General features: G+C 47.2%; 1 protein-coding gene across 1 annotated transcript in view; it reads right to left on the bottom strand.

Annotated features, from left to right (window-relative positions):
• LOC147436767 (uncharacterized) overlaps nucleotides 1–15,094 on the bottom strand; it is a 116,220-nt gene that overhangs the window by 45,468 nt on the left and 55,658 nt on the right. Inside the window, exons 8-13 of the mRNA XM_086486192.1 lie at nucleotides 8,711–8,779; nucleotides 7,862–7,944; nucleotides 7,303–7,716; nucleotides 7,000–7,106; nucleotides 6,599–6,870; nucleotides 6,238–6,509 (exon numbers count right to left, since the gene is read on the bottom strand). Coding sequence (XP_086342318.1) covers nucleotides 6,238–6,509; nucleotides 6,599–6,870; nucleotides 7,000–7,106; nucleotides 7,303–7,716; nucleotides 7,862–7,944; nucleotides 8,711–8,779 — 1,217 coding nt within the window. The remainder of the gene's footprint in view (nucleotides 1–6,237; nucleotides 6,510–6,598; nucleotides 6,871–6,999; nucleotides 7,107–7,302; nucleotides 7,717–7,861; nucleotides 7,945–8,710; nucleotides 8,780–15,094) is intronic.

Here is a 15,094-nt window from a genome sequence, read left to right as displayed (position 1 = left end):
CTGAGACTTGGAGTATGTCCATGATTGTGCCTATTTTCAAGTGAGGAGATCCTATGATTTCTGGGAATTATTGCACCTTCATGGTTGGTCACACATTGGCGATGTTGTATGCATCCGTTCTTGAGCAGGAGCTCAGTAGATGGGCAGAGCAAGAGGGCATACGAGCACCAGGGCAGGTAGGATTTAGGAGAGGTTTCTCCGCACTTGACCAAATTATGACGCTCAGAGCTATTATTGAGATAGGTAGACACCATGGCAAGAGGATCTATTGTAGCTTTGTGGATTTCCGCAAAGCTTTTGACACAATGCCGAGAGCCAGACTTATACGTAGACTACGTGACATGGGTGTGCCTACAGAGCTGATATGGGTATTTTGGTTTTATACAGGACAGTGATAGGGCGAGTACACACTACAGAGGGAATGTCTGACATGGTCCACTCCACTATTGGAGCGAAGCACGAATGCCCCATATCTCCGACTCTTTTTGGGATGTATGTGGATGAGTTTTCAGACTATGTAGAGCGATAGGGAGACAGAGGGGCTCAGCTAGCAGGGACATGGATTCTCTTGTTACTATATGCTGATGATATTGTGTTGATTTCTGACTCTCCAAAGGGGATGTAGCGTCATTTAGATGCTTTGCACACATTTGCTCATGACAGTGGATTGTCTGTCAATCTTGGGGAAAACCAAGGTTATGGTGTTCAACACCATATTACAGTGGGTCGGGAGATCAGCACCCACATTTACGTCTGGCTAGGAGACTATGGATTACACAGATGCATACACGTATCTTGGGGTAGTCTTCATGGACCGGTGTTTTCACTGAGGAGGGCATCAAAGACTAGACTGACGAGAGCCTATGCAGCCTTGGGAGGATTGGAGAGGATGTGTCCGCAGTTTCAGTTTCACGAACCGCGAACAAAGCTCTGGCTTTTTGACACTCTAGTGACTTCAGCTATGCTCTACAGAGTTCAGGTATGGGGACCCTCAGTAGACCATCATGGGAGATCTGGTAGCACAGATGGATGGAGATATATGGAGAGGCCTTTGTTCTCTATGATCGCTCGGATAACTGGGCTAAGGCCTCAGTGCCGCATGAGATTACCCGAGCCAAGCTAGCCCCCCCCCCCCCCCCCCCCCCCCCCCCCCCCCCCCTCTCTTGTGGTAGAGGCATTGACTAGATCAGTATCCTTTATACACAATTTATGGGACCTCCCCATACACAGATATGCTCGCTTTGCCTTGGAGTCATCTAAACTAGCACTACAAGACGATACAGCATGTTGGTATGGACAGATGACAACATGGTTTCAGTCACATGGTTTCAGCATGGATAAATTGCCTCCCTTTCAATACTCTCTGGATGCACCGTCCCTATCTCTCACACGGACAGAGATCACCAAACTCATGTGTCAGGATCTGATTCAGCTAGATACCAGGAGCACATGGATACATCCGACACAGGAGTTGGGCACAAAGATAGCCTTCTACAGAGAGCATCTTTTCCAACTCACGGAGGACAGTTTTGTGACTAGGCCTGCATACATGGATACGCACTTATCTCATGGGATACAATGTGCTATTGGGCAGATACGCACATCCTCACTTCAGCTCCCGATTGAGACTGGCCAATTTTAAGGAGTACCAGCAGGGCCAGGGCCCACGATATGTCACTTATGTCGCTTAGACCCAGAGACAGAGCTGCACTACACATGTCATTGCCCGGCGTACTATGAGATACTAGGCTGCTTCCACTCTCTGTTCAGAGACGGCTTTGGACCATTTTCTAGAGTCGTGAGATACGAGGATCAGAGATGTCTCGGATTGTTTCTACTAGAGTTGCGCAGACTTAGGGAGAGCTTGCTGAGGACATTAGCGGAGAGACAATCTCAGAGACACATCACATATTTCTTTACACCAGCCAAGGGAGAGCCAGAGGAGCAGTCATCACAGCAGATCTCAGAGCCCACCCACACTAAAGGTATGTTGAGTGATCGAGCCATTGAGCTAGGCAGATCCAGATGCCCACGACCTCGGGGGGTCTCCCACCATCGACGAAGGCTGCAACAGAAGATCCAGATCACTCTAGCTCGACATGCAAGACACCCAGTCAGAGTACCGACCATAGAGGATATTGATGAGATTCAACAGCGACTGATGAGAGATTTCAATTGAGCCCACCACCCCCCCTCCCTCTATCTCATTTCAGTTCCAGATCGGCTTCAGATTCATTCCTTTAGTGTTTTAGTGTTTCAGTTTTAGTTCTTTGTACTTTCCGTACTCAGACATAATATCAGATTTACCAATTGTAACTTTTTGGTATCAAATCATAGGTCATTTTGGCCTTTCGAAGACGTTAATATAACATTTCACATCCTCTCTCTCTCTCTCCACGCACTCGCGCACCGTGGGGACTCCACGCAAGGTTCCCCGGGGCACGCTATGACCCTCCGTCAGTGCGGCGGAGCCTGAGGCTACGTGGGGCTAGGGACCCGGAACGCAAGACCCGCGAAGACCCGAGGATCCATCTTTGTTTCACACACTGTTACATCCAGTTTACCGGGTACCTATTGTATCAGCTGCTACACCCACGTAGTTTTAGATTGTAGTAGTAGTAGTAGTATTTTGTTCCACTTCTAGTTCTTTTCTAGTTCTTTTGTACCCAGACATGGTATTAGATTCACTATTTTGTAACTGATTGGTCTCATAGGTCATTTTGGCCTTTTGAAGACGTTAATATAACATTTCATTTCATTTCATTTCTCTCTCTCTCTCTCTCTCTCTCTCTCTCTCTCTCTCTCTCTCTCTCTCTCTCTCTCTCTCGCTCACGAGTACACTGAGTATGGGACATATCTAATGGAGATGGGGGCCTCACATGGATTGGCCATACTTAATAGCGTACGGCAATTTCCTGCAGCAGCTGGGTTTACTTGCTTCCCACATAGACATGGAGCTAGCACAGTGGACTATGTCATGGCTTAGCCAAGCTTTATCCCATATATAAATGACTTCACAGTTGGACCCACGCCCATTGGCATAGCAGTGACTCATGCTCTCTTGACATGGACCATTTCCTTTCAGTTCACTACTACCCAACGGCCACGAGGTGCAGCACCTACTCGATATATTTTTACCTCAGAGACTGATTCTATTTACATTGATGGGATTTACTAACGCTTATGCATTGAGGAGCCGGGCCACCCTCTAGATGAGCTCACTTACATAGTGACAAAGACTATGCATGATGCAGCACGATAGGCATACGCGCACACTTAGCCTAAGCAGAGACGGCCTTCTGGGAATATGTCCCATACAACTAGCAATGAGGAGTGCAGAGACATGAGAGCATGGCTCCAGAGAGAGGTACTCTTGGGAGTCATCACCTATCAACAGTCACGGATTGCCTTCCGGTGCCTAGTGCGACGGAAGAAGAGGGTTTTCTTCGCTCGGTTAGAGCACGATCTTTACTGGTTGTTCTTGAGCCAGGACTCAATCACCTCCTCCTGGCATCACTGCCAAGGAGACTTGGGGTCAGAGTGCGACATCTTTGTACACGGTTCTTGGATAGCCACCGCTTCTAGAACCCCTAGAACCATGCCCACATACTTGTGCTTCCTTTACTGCAGAGATGGTAAGGAAAGTCATTGACAGGATGAGGATTGGAAGGGCTTATGATCATGAGGACTTAGTAGCACAACACTTTATACATGCCACGGAAATGCTTGCAGAGCTTCTAACAGTGACGCTCAACTGTGCAATGTGTGAGGGTCTACCTGACACTTGGAGCTTGTCTACTATAGTGCCTATCTTCAAGGCAAGGGACCCTATGGAGCCTAGGAACTATCGTAGTATTATGATTGGGCACACATTGGTACGGTTGTATGCATCCATTCTTGAGCAGCAATTGAGCAGATGGTCAGAAAGAGCTGGCATGCGAGCAGTGCGACAGGCAGGTTTTCGACGGGGTTTTTTACTCTTGATCACATTCCAATGGGCTATTATTGAGGAGGGTAGATCACATGGGAGGAGGATTTATCGTAGCTTTGTGGATTTTCGCAAAGAATTTGACAGAGTGCCTAGAAACATGTTGATGTGCAGATTACAAGTGATGGGGGTGCCCACAAAGCTGATTTGGGGGATTATGGCACTCTACAGATCAGTGAGAGGACATGTTCGCACCTGGGAGGGGTTATCTGATGTGGTTCATTCCACTATCAGGGTGAAGAAGGGATGCCCACTATCTCCAATGTTCTTTGGCATGTCTGTAGATGAGCTTTCTGATTACATTGACAGGGGAGGTAACAAACGAGCTCAATTGGCCGGGACGTGGATTCCGCCGTTGTTATACGCTGATGATATTGTGCTGCTTTCTGATACCCCAACGAGGTTGCAGCGTCACTTAGATCTTTACATGCGTTTGCCCACGATAGCGGATTGTCTGTTAACCTTGTCAAAACCAAGGTTATGGTATCTAATACCACACCACAGTGGGTTAGGAGATCAGCACCCACATTTTCTATGGCCAGAGGTCAGTGGAGTATACATATGCATACACTTACCTTGGATAGTCTTCGATGGGCCACTGTTTTCATTGAGGAGAGCAGCTGAGACTAGATTGACCAAAGCTTATGCTGCCCAAGGCAGATTATAGAGGATGTGTTTGCAGGTTCAGTTCCAGGAACCTCGGAGCTTTGATACTTCAGTGACATCAGCCATGCTTTATGGAGTCCAGATATGGGGACCTTCAGTGGACCACCACAGCAGATCCGGTAGAACTGATGGGTGGAGATGTATGAAGAGGCCTTTGGTTTCTATGATCTCTCGGATGATTAGAGCTAAGGCTTCAGTGAGATTATCAAAGCAGAGCTGGCTGCATCTCCACTCGTGGTCGAGGCACTCACCAGATCAGTCTCCTTTATGCACAGTTTATGGGACATCCCCAGACAAATATATGCTTGCTTAGCTCGAGTCACGGAAGACGGGTTTGTGATAGACCTAGTTACATGGATACACATTTATCTTGGGGGACATGGGGCGCTATTGGTCAGTTATGCACCTCTTCACATCAGCTTGAGGTCGAGACTGACAGATTCAGGGAGATACTTGCAGAGGCTAGGATATGCCAGCTATGCCATTTGGAGCCTGAGACAAAGCTACATTACCTATGTTGCTGTCCAGTGTACGTGATCTCATTGTCTCTTCAGAGAGGGTTTTAGACCACTATCCAAGGTCATATCTAGATTAGAGATGTCGGGTTATTTTTACTCGAGCTACGTAAACACAGAGAGCCCCTGTTGCGGAGACCAGCAGAGAGAGAGTCTCAGAGGCAGATTACAGATTTCTTTAGACCACCTACTGTGCAGACAGAGGGCAGACCACTCAACAGAGCCCAGATATTACCCCACATTAGAGACACGCTGATCGATCGAGCTATTGAGCTAGGGCCCGTGACTACGGGGTACCTCACAGCATCGACGAAGACTACGACACAAGATACGGATCACTTTAGCTCGACATGCGAGATGCCCAGTACAAGTACTTACCATGGCGGACATCGACGGTATTCTATAGCGACCAATGCAGTGCATCCTCGGACAGTGCCTAATGCCGGACATCATCGGACATTGATGTTCATACACTGAGATTGTACTACCCACTGTTTCACCGTCACACACTTCATAGTGCTACGCTGCTCTGAGCTGCTTAGATTCATGACAGTAGCCATTTAGTCTTTATTTTATTTCATTTCATTTTATTTTGTACTCAACATTGGGAACTCGTGTCCAACTAGCCATAACACAGCCTACGAGCCTCTCATGATGCTGAATATCCTCGTCTTATGGATAGCTGGTCAGGCCTGGTAATGAGAGTCGTTTCAAATGATAAAGAATGGAGCTCTTTCACAATTTTGTAGTTTTTTGTCTTTGTTTTTCATGGAAAGAGCCACTATAGTAGTTGTGACCTACAAAATAGCTGTATACCAGATGATTTGTGTGCTCGCTTAACTACCTTTAACTATTTAACTATGACAGACATCTCTTATATTGACATACATGGTTTATGGGAGAATGTGTGCACGTGCAATGGAAGCCACCATGGAGATGCATACTGCCATCTAGTTTGATCATTATCGTGGCAAGAATTACTGGCATACAGTTTGCATGACAATACACCAAGTATCAACCAGAATATCCTACTTGCAAAGTGAGACAAATCACGGCAAAACATCTCACCTCTCTTCAGTCTGCTCTGTTGTCATTGGATGGCACCCATCTTCTTCTTCTAATTTCAGCTCCTGATCAAGAAGAGCAATCAAGTGCACAGGTAAGCTCCCTGCTGGCATGAAAGCAGCAGACATGTTCTCCTTGCTGCTGTCACCAGTCTTTTTCACACCTACAGCCTTGAGGGGAGCAGTATCCTTAGCCAGCAGAAAGGCTGCACCTCTCTGACCTGAAGTGGCAATATATGTAAGAATTCTAAGTGCATTGCGTCTCAAAGAATATGCCTGCATTACAAAAATGGGATATACATTACGACAGCAAGACAAACTCATATAGTGTTTGAATACAGGTAGATTGCACACTGCTCATGTACCTGACTGCTGAAACCAGCATATGATATACAAAATATCAATCGCTCTAACACTTCAAAGCAGCTTCTCTCCTCAGCACTGCAGAAAGCTCTTGCTGTCTCAGATTGGGCACTGACATCTTCTCCATTTTGCAAAAACACATTCTCCTCAGCACTCCTACCATCACAATCTATTTCCTGCATGAGCTCACTTGATTGTTTTGATGCTGGTGCAGCCACATTTTGATTAGATTGTTGCTCTTGAAAATTAAGAAATCTTGCAAGGACAGGACGACCTGCAGAAAGCATTCCAAGCAATTTAACAAATCTTTTCTAATTAATTCAAAAGAGAGAGATTCAAAAGAGAGAGAACTTATAAGCTATGCATTGGCAGTCACAATGCTACAAACGCTTATTGGACCTACAGTGCAGCAGGCTGTGACAAATCCGAACAGCTTGCAGTCGCACATCCAGACTTGCAGATATTCTTAAAAGGCTTGCTAGGCTTCCATCGAATAATATGAACCCAAAACTGTGTGAAGCAGCACCATCAGAGAATCACTAAATTATGATGCTGTATACATTAGACATCAATACATAAGAAACTTCTTTCCACATTATCTTGCTTATCAGAGCTAACAACGGAAAATGCAAGGTAAACTTCTGTTACTTGCTTCATTGTTAAGCCCAAATCCTTGTTGATAGCAATTCACAAAGATGAAGCTTACTGTTCTCTTCCGCTGTATGGCTCTGTATTGGTTACAAGAGTAACCAAAATCGACACTGCCGTGACACCAATAGCTTCACTGCAGCCCTTAACTGCTTTACCAAGGGCCCCCTTGAATATTCTACCAATCATGGAACCTTCATTGCGATTTCCACGAGAGACACCTTCATGGATGTTGTTAATCTGAGGGCAAGCATTCTCTTGCAGGGACACACCCTGTCCATTATGATGACATTGAGGAACAAGCTTATTGTGCCAGATGATTCTTGGAGAGAAGAAATATCTTTTCAATACATTCGCAGAAGAGCAATCACCATTTAAACCTTCAAAGAGCCTGCAGGAATTTTCTTTGGAAACAACTTGAAGACCTGCTGCTTTCAGAAGCTCCTTTTCAGGTTGAGGACTCAAAATCTTTCTGTCACAATAGAATACATTTACTACCACAACCAGTACGTCATATATCAAGCGTGATAACACCTTGCATGTAGACTCTCAAATTGTCATGCATTAGAAAACAGAAAGAACGCATCAAACATCGAAAAAAGACAAGAACAGATTACCTTCCAAAAAGATGTTCATGACAGCCTTCATCTTGCATTAACATACAATGAAGTACCCGCAAAGCGCTTTCAGCAACAAGAACCTAGACAAACAATTCTTGATTAAGAGCAATGAAGAAGGAAAATGCCACACAGCAAGTAGAGTAATCAAAGCAGTACCATGAAAAACAGAAAGCATAAAGTTGGAGGCAACCAACCAAATACTCAGCTAATTGAACCCGCCTGGACTCATCCTCTATTTGGGAGAAAATCCACTACCTTGGGTGTGCAGATTTTTCCTAACCCTACAGCAGACTAATAGTTTTTCTTACCTACCTTCAGTGCAAATCTATCATTCAGTAAAAACTCAATAGATATAATTTACACACTGAAAGAAGGGAGTCATACTATCTGGTGAGAGCTTCTAAACACTCCAGACATTTTCCCAGTTCCACAATCCCCTTTCAACAGCAACAGACAACCTTAGTAGACACTCATTCATCTTATACGTGTTATATTCAATCTGCACTGAATGTTAACCTTACATTTTTCAAGTGACTTGGTTCAAGCATGCATGAAATGCTTTCCACACTGACACAAAGAGTCAAATCTTGTAGTTTGTTCCATACAGAAAACCTACAAACCGACACCCGCTAGTACATTCCAGTAGGACATTCAAGCAGAAAGACCTCATTCTGGTGTGTAAAAAGCTTCATGTAAAAAAAAATCATTTCCTCCACCAATCTAATCACCACTCTGCCAGACTTATCGCACCAACATCCAGGTGCAAAATAAACTCAGATTAATTTAGTATGCATGCAGTCTGCACACCTGACTAGAATTGGCAAAGTTTCTTTTGAAGGCACTTACATTTTCAGCCTCAGATAACTCCAACAATGCCAGGAACAAACTCCAAGATGAAACAAGTCCATTTGCGACCTTAGAAAAAACTCAGGTGTCAGCTAATGGAACCAGAGAACAATTGTAATAAAATTCATTAAGCATCACATAGCGAAGTATAGCCTATCTGGTAACAAAAGTAGTCAGTTGGGCAATCATTAGCACAACCACAACATTAGTCATGAAAGCCATGCTAGTTTCTGTCCAGTTTCATGCTCCTATGAGCCAATTGATTTATCCCTGCCCTATCTTTGCTGTGCAACTTCTCTCCTCTGCCCGGCCTCTCTTGTTGGTTTACTCACATGTTTTCTCTTCTCCCATGGGGTTCACTTGAGATCCCAAAAAGTACACCTGTTGAAAGGCAATTTCACTATAACGCTCGTTGCTCTGACTGACTACTATTTTCTTTCTCTTTTTTTTTAGAAAAAGATCCTTCTATCAGATGGGGCTACAAAGCACCTCTACTAGAGAGGGCTACATCAAAAGCATGGGGAGACTCTCCCAGTGAGTAAACAAAATATGTACAATGAGGGCTTAATCACAAGATGATGGGAGGAGGGAAAAGCCACACTGGCGGCAAGTAGTGCCATCTGGGCACACCCTGGACCATGGTGAAGAAAGGCCCTGGGCGTCAGAGTCGTAGAGAAGCCTCTTTGCGCTCCCGCATGCTGTCGCAGCTGCCCTGAAGTCTCTCGGACTGACCCTTGAGAGTGTGAATCAGCTCCAGCCAAAAGTCACAAACAGTCTCTGCCGGTGAGAGAGGGCAAGCCTCGAAGATGCGGAAGCAACGGGCCCGCCAAATGAACTAGAGTGTCAGGCTACAGACGAGCTCCGGTGATGAGTTGCCACTGCCGAATCTCATCCAAGGAGCCTTGGAAATAAGGGAGATCAAGCCCTCACTCATGCTGTCAAGCATCTCTCCAGTGTGCAAGATATACTCATATGCACTGCAAAGATCTGAACCAAGCTAGTCCCAATACTCTGAAAAGAAGTTGGGGGTCAAACCATCCTCCCTTGGATAGCTACCTCAGGGGAGTGCTATAAGGGCCTCATGGAGCTTCTTTAGATGGAGAGGAAGCTCTAGTTTCTGACGCATCTCCTTAGTAACAAGGCTAGGCATCTGCACCCAAACCTGTTCTCTGCATGCATCCTGACGCTCTGACTAAGGCTCAGTTGACAACAAATCACGATAGAAATCAGTCGCTACTGCAAGCATATCCTCAAGCGCTGAGGTAACTAAGTCGTCGGGTCTTATCAACTGGTTGACACATATGCGCATGACGGGGCCCCACCGTCTCAAAGAACTCTCCAGTAACTCTGTCACCCACCTTGGTCCATTCAGATGTCTGTCGATGGAAGGCAAACTCATGATGCCGCTCCTCAATGCTAGTCAACTCCTGTCGAGCCTGCTGCATTTGCTCCTCCAACCAAGGATTGTCTGGGTGGTGCTCCTACATCCTGTGCAAGTAAACCATGCCCCGTCGAAGACACTTCTTCTCCTCCCCAGCTGCAACCAAGCGAGCTGCCGACTCCTGGAGGAAGAACAGACTAAGCCAAAGGCCACTCTACCAACAAGGGTATCCTGCATGTCCAAACTCTACCACCCACTCTCTAAGCTCGGGATCTAGCAAGACCCTCTCAAAGATGCGCAGCATCGTACTCCCCCTCCTCTATCTGTCTGTCACAGTGTGAATCACTGGCGCATGGTCGGAGAAAGTAGTCCCTGCCAGAATGCCAACAGATCCACCCATGTCATTGATGTGGCGATTGGCGTAGAAACGATCAATCCGAGATAGATTCACTCCTCCTACTCTGCAATCAGAGCGAGAAAAAGACAAGCTATCTGGGGCCGGCACAAAGCCTGAATGCTGCCAAACATCAGAGACAAAGTCACACATAGACCCTCCCAAGCTGCCAACTCAGCCCCGTGCATAGTAGCATGGCTACCTCCAATCCTGTCTGAGGGGTCCTCCAATATGTTGAAGTCTCCCCTAACACACCACTGCTCTACATGAGGCAGAGACTCTACAATATGTGACCAAAACTCTGCTTGTGCATTTGCCACATTGGGCGCATATATGTTCAGGAAGCCCATGAGGCAACCCTGAACATGCATAGTAATCCACTAACCCTGCCTGACACGGTTATACCTCTACCCATAATGGCATGCTTCCATGAGTCCGCAATAGTCATACATACCCCTCCCAGGATACCACCAGGTCCAAATGCAGCTCACCAAAAAGTCTCATAGCGACCACGCAAAATGTGACCACATCGTCCAATGCGGCTCTCACAAAGATGATGCTCCTGAAGCATAAGAATATCAATCACACCACCCACAAGACATCGCTTAAGCTTCTGACGCAACGGACCCCGCTTGCGATGAAACTGCGGCCCACTTAATCCCTGCACTTTCCATAAGACAATCCTAGAAATCAGTGAGAAAAAACCAATGCACCAACAGTAGCCAACCTCGCTATCTTCGAGGCCGGCTTGGATGGGGAGTAATCCGCATCGAAGCGACCCAGAGATAGACGTGACTATAGAGATTGTCTAACCCCAGGCCCAAGAAAGAGTGTGCCGTCCATCAAGCTACCTCCTCTATCCAGGAGTCCTCATGTATATATACATAGCATGGTGGACTTTGCATGTCAGCAAAAAAGTGCACCACAATGTGCCTACATCCTGCTGTGTCCGGAGGTGTCCTCGAGAATTTGGCCAGCGGCCAGAGAGTCTAGACCAAATCTGTCACCTCGAGGTCTCCCGTCTGATGAGAGAACTCAAGCCTAAGCCTGAAGCCAGTCCATCACTGAGTCCAAAGTCCACTCACACTAGTCCCTACCACACACAGGGAAAGAGAAACCAACTGCTATGTCCAAGGTCTCTATCCCTTTGGCTACAAGAAACAGTACATGAACTCTGAAGCAAGCCGCCTCAAAGTCTGGAGAAGAGTCGTCGAGGAAACATGTGAACTCGTAGGCGAAGAAGTCCTACTGGCAAGAAATGTCGAAATTCATCAGTCCTCGACAGACTCCAGCAAAGGGGGACGTCTACACCAAAAGGGAGGTCCGCAGGAAAGTCTGCTCTTCTCACAGGTGGCTCGTGGCAAAAGCGCTGCCAAGAGACCTCCTAGTAGACAATAGAGGTCCAATCTCCTGAGCCAGTTGTGAGGCAGGAGCGGAAGAAGATGCTGGAGCAAGGGGGCTAGTGGGTGGAATACGAGGGGAAGGGGCGATAACGGGAGGAATGGGGGGAGGTGGAGGAGATGGAGGCGGGGCACGACAATGGGTGGCATGGGGAGAGGAGGGGCTGTTAGTGGCGAAGTTGAGATGGAGGGGGTATCTATGGCCTCATCCTGTTGTAGAGGGTCAAAACGATTCCCTGTGGGAACCCACCGTTGTTGGCCTGGTATAGAACGACCAACAGGGGGGGCGAACTAGCGTGGTGGTCCCTGGCGACGACGCCCACGGGCCTATTGCCATCCCTCCTCTGCCTGGGCACTAGGCTCGAAGGAGGGACCTCCCTGTGTCTTTGTCTACTGTGTCTAGCCAGCCTTAGGAGGCTGGGTCTATGTCTGTGCTGAAGGACAGGCCTTCGCTAGAAGGCCCATCTATCGACAAATGAAGCACTGATTCGGAAGGCTTGAATACTCCACGTTCTGGCGGAGCGAACCACCACTCACCCGAGGTAGTAGAAAAACCTTCGGTAGGGTGTGGCTGTCTCAAACCAGAACGCGTAGTGCAGGTATGCCAACTGCCTTGGCAACTACAGAAGTTGTTGTGCGAGGTGTCTCCAAGACAGTCCCAATCTCTGAACCAATCCTAGAAAGGAGCGGGAGGCACTCTCTCCGTATGCCTAGGAAGCAGACTAAGATGGGAAGGTTTGCCTCCTCGCCAAGAACATCGGTAGCCGGATGAAATCCATGGCGCCACTGCCGAAAGTGAGCTCTAACTACTCGAATGGTCAAGGGGCTCATTGCAATGACCTTGGACGCCATCTCAGAAGTCTCAAAACTCGATTTGATAGTAGCCGAGCCCGAGAAGGTGAACGTCGATGGTCTTGCCCACCTCTACTCTAATCAGCCGAGAGATCATAGATATCAAGGGCCTCTCCATACATCTCCAGCCATCCTGGCCTACAGAAGGTCCCCAAACCTGCACCCGATATAGCATAGTAGAGGCAACCAAAGTATCAAAGAGCCATAACTTTGTCCTACGTTCTTGGAACTAAACCTGCGAACACATCCTCTCCAATCCTCCCGAAGCCGCAGAAGGTCTAGTCAGTCTAGTCTCTGCTGCTCTTCTCAAAGAAAATCTCAGCCCAGTAAAGACTACCCATTAAGTCCATAAAAAGAAATTACTCAAAAAAATAAGAAAATAGTCCATTTAGCAACACTCTTTGCCCATCTACTCAACTCCTGCTCAAGAATGGATGCGTACAACCGTATGTGTGTCCAATCATGATAGTGCGATAATTTCCAAGCTCCATAGGGTATCCTGACTTGAAGATAAGTACAATAGGAGATAAACTCCAAATATCAGGCAAGCCCTCACACATGGCACCGTTGAACATCACTGCTAGAAGCTCTGCGAGCAGATCCCTGCATTACAGAATGCTCAGCCACTAAGCCATCATGATCATATGCTCTCCCAATCCTCAACCTATCAATGGCCTTCTTCACCATCTCAGCGGTGAAAAAATCACGTGGGGGAAGGGGGGGGGTTTGTCGGAAAGAGGCAGCTGCCAAGAAACTGTGTCCAGAGATGATGCATATTGGCCCCATGCCTCTGTAGAAGTAATGGCAGGACGGGGGAGAATGCTCATGAAAGAGTCGTCATGCCTCACCGGAGTCCTCACTCAAGAATGGCTGATAAAGATCCTGCTCTAGTCGAGCCAAGAAAGCCCTCTTCTTCTGAAACCGGCCTGTACAATCCAAAAAGGGCGGTAGACTTTACTTTAAACCTTGATTTAGCTTTCACCCATTATTAGTCGTCTATTTTACCTGTACTTTCAAGACACAACAAAGGGGAGAGGGATACAGGCTGCTAGATTGCACCTGTATGAGTAGACCGACACCAGATTGGCCCCTAACTTAGGCGCCCCTTTCGGTATTTCTTTATTGTTCGAAAGAGGGAATAAACGTTGTGGTTCCCTACAAGCTGCCCCGCACAAACTCGGCTGAATTTCCACTGTTCCGGCCTGATTTCGGTAGCATAACTGTACTAGGACACTTCACAGTCAGTATTTCCACGCATTGACTGACTTTCCCGACGCATACAGGCACTTTGCAAAACCTGGCGAGAATCTGCAGAACGCTGAATTCTCTGTTTTCAGCCCTGAAAATGCGCCAGATCACCTGTACAGCGGTCCCCTTGCGTCCCCGAGCCTCCTGGGGGTATTAGGGTCCGTTTAGGGCCAAAACCCTAAACTTGCAAAAATACACAGCAGGCTGTAATTTACTGTTTCGGGCTCCGTTTTGCGTGCCGGTCGCATCCGTACCAAGTCCTCGAGCTCCCGCACCTGTAGGGCTACTTGCCCTTTGAATCGGACGAGATTTATGGCGTGAAACCTCTCCGAATTCACCTGTACCTGCGGGGGGATTAGCCGCTAGCTAATCCAGTACCTGTACAAGAGGCTCTTGCCTCGGCAATCGCGCATGAACCCACACAACTGTACATTGGTCAAATGAAGAGCCCACTAGAGGGGCATAACATACTGCCAAAGGGGAGAGAGAGGGCAGTGCGTAGCGTGCAAGGCATCACTCCTGGCACCGCACTGTGCATAAGAGGGAAAGCAAGCACTCCATAGCTCTTAACCTGTGACAAAATCTGAAAATGAGGCTCTCCCCCTCCTAAATTCAGCGCCACTTCTTGTTGCATGAGGCAAGTGCACCAGAATGTGCCACTTGGCACATTTACAAGCATTTTCCCGTTTCGGGGTTGCCGCCTAAAAATATCCCAACCGGTTGCCCAGTTGACTTCACGGCAGAGTAAGAAAATGTTCCCCTTGTCATTCCGGAGGTAATGACGTCAACACATTTTCAGGTCCCAAAATAGCAGTTCCCTAAATTTTAGGAGATGCTGCCACTGTATCTTTCTAGGTCATCCGACCCTCTTTGTACACTGCGGCCACATCCAGAACTGAAATGTAGCCTCTGTAGCAAAGGATTCCACTTTGGCTAGTCAATGACCCCACTTGGCTAACCATAGTCCTTGTCCAACCTTAGTGCTCTCTTGCCCTCAGGCCTGGACTCCCTCTGGACAGTTCCACACTAGCTATGCAATGCAGGGCAGTTAGATTTCTCGAGGGGTGTTTCCAAAAAGTGAAAGTAAATAGATAATAAGAAAGAAATCA

This window comes from Adiantum capillus-veneris, chromosome 17 (genome assembly GCF_014529385.1).
Source record: "Adiantum capillus-veneris isolate H3 chromosome 17, ASM1452938v2, whole genome shotgun sequence".
NCBI classification, from domain to species: Eukaryota; Viridiplantae; Streptophyta; class Polypodiopsida; order Polypodiales; family Pteridaceae; genus Adiantum; species Adiantum capillus-veneris.
Note: the sequence above shows the minus strand (reverse complement) of the source record. Positions and strands in the feature narration are given on the sequence as shown.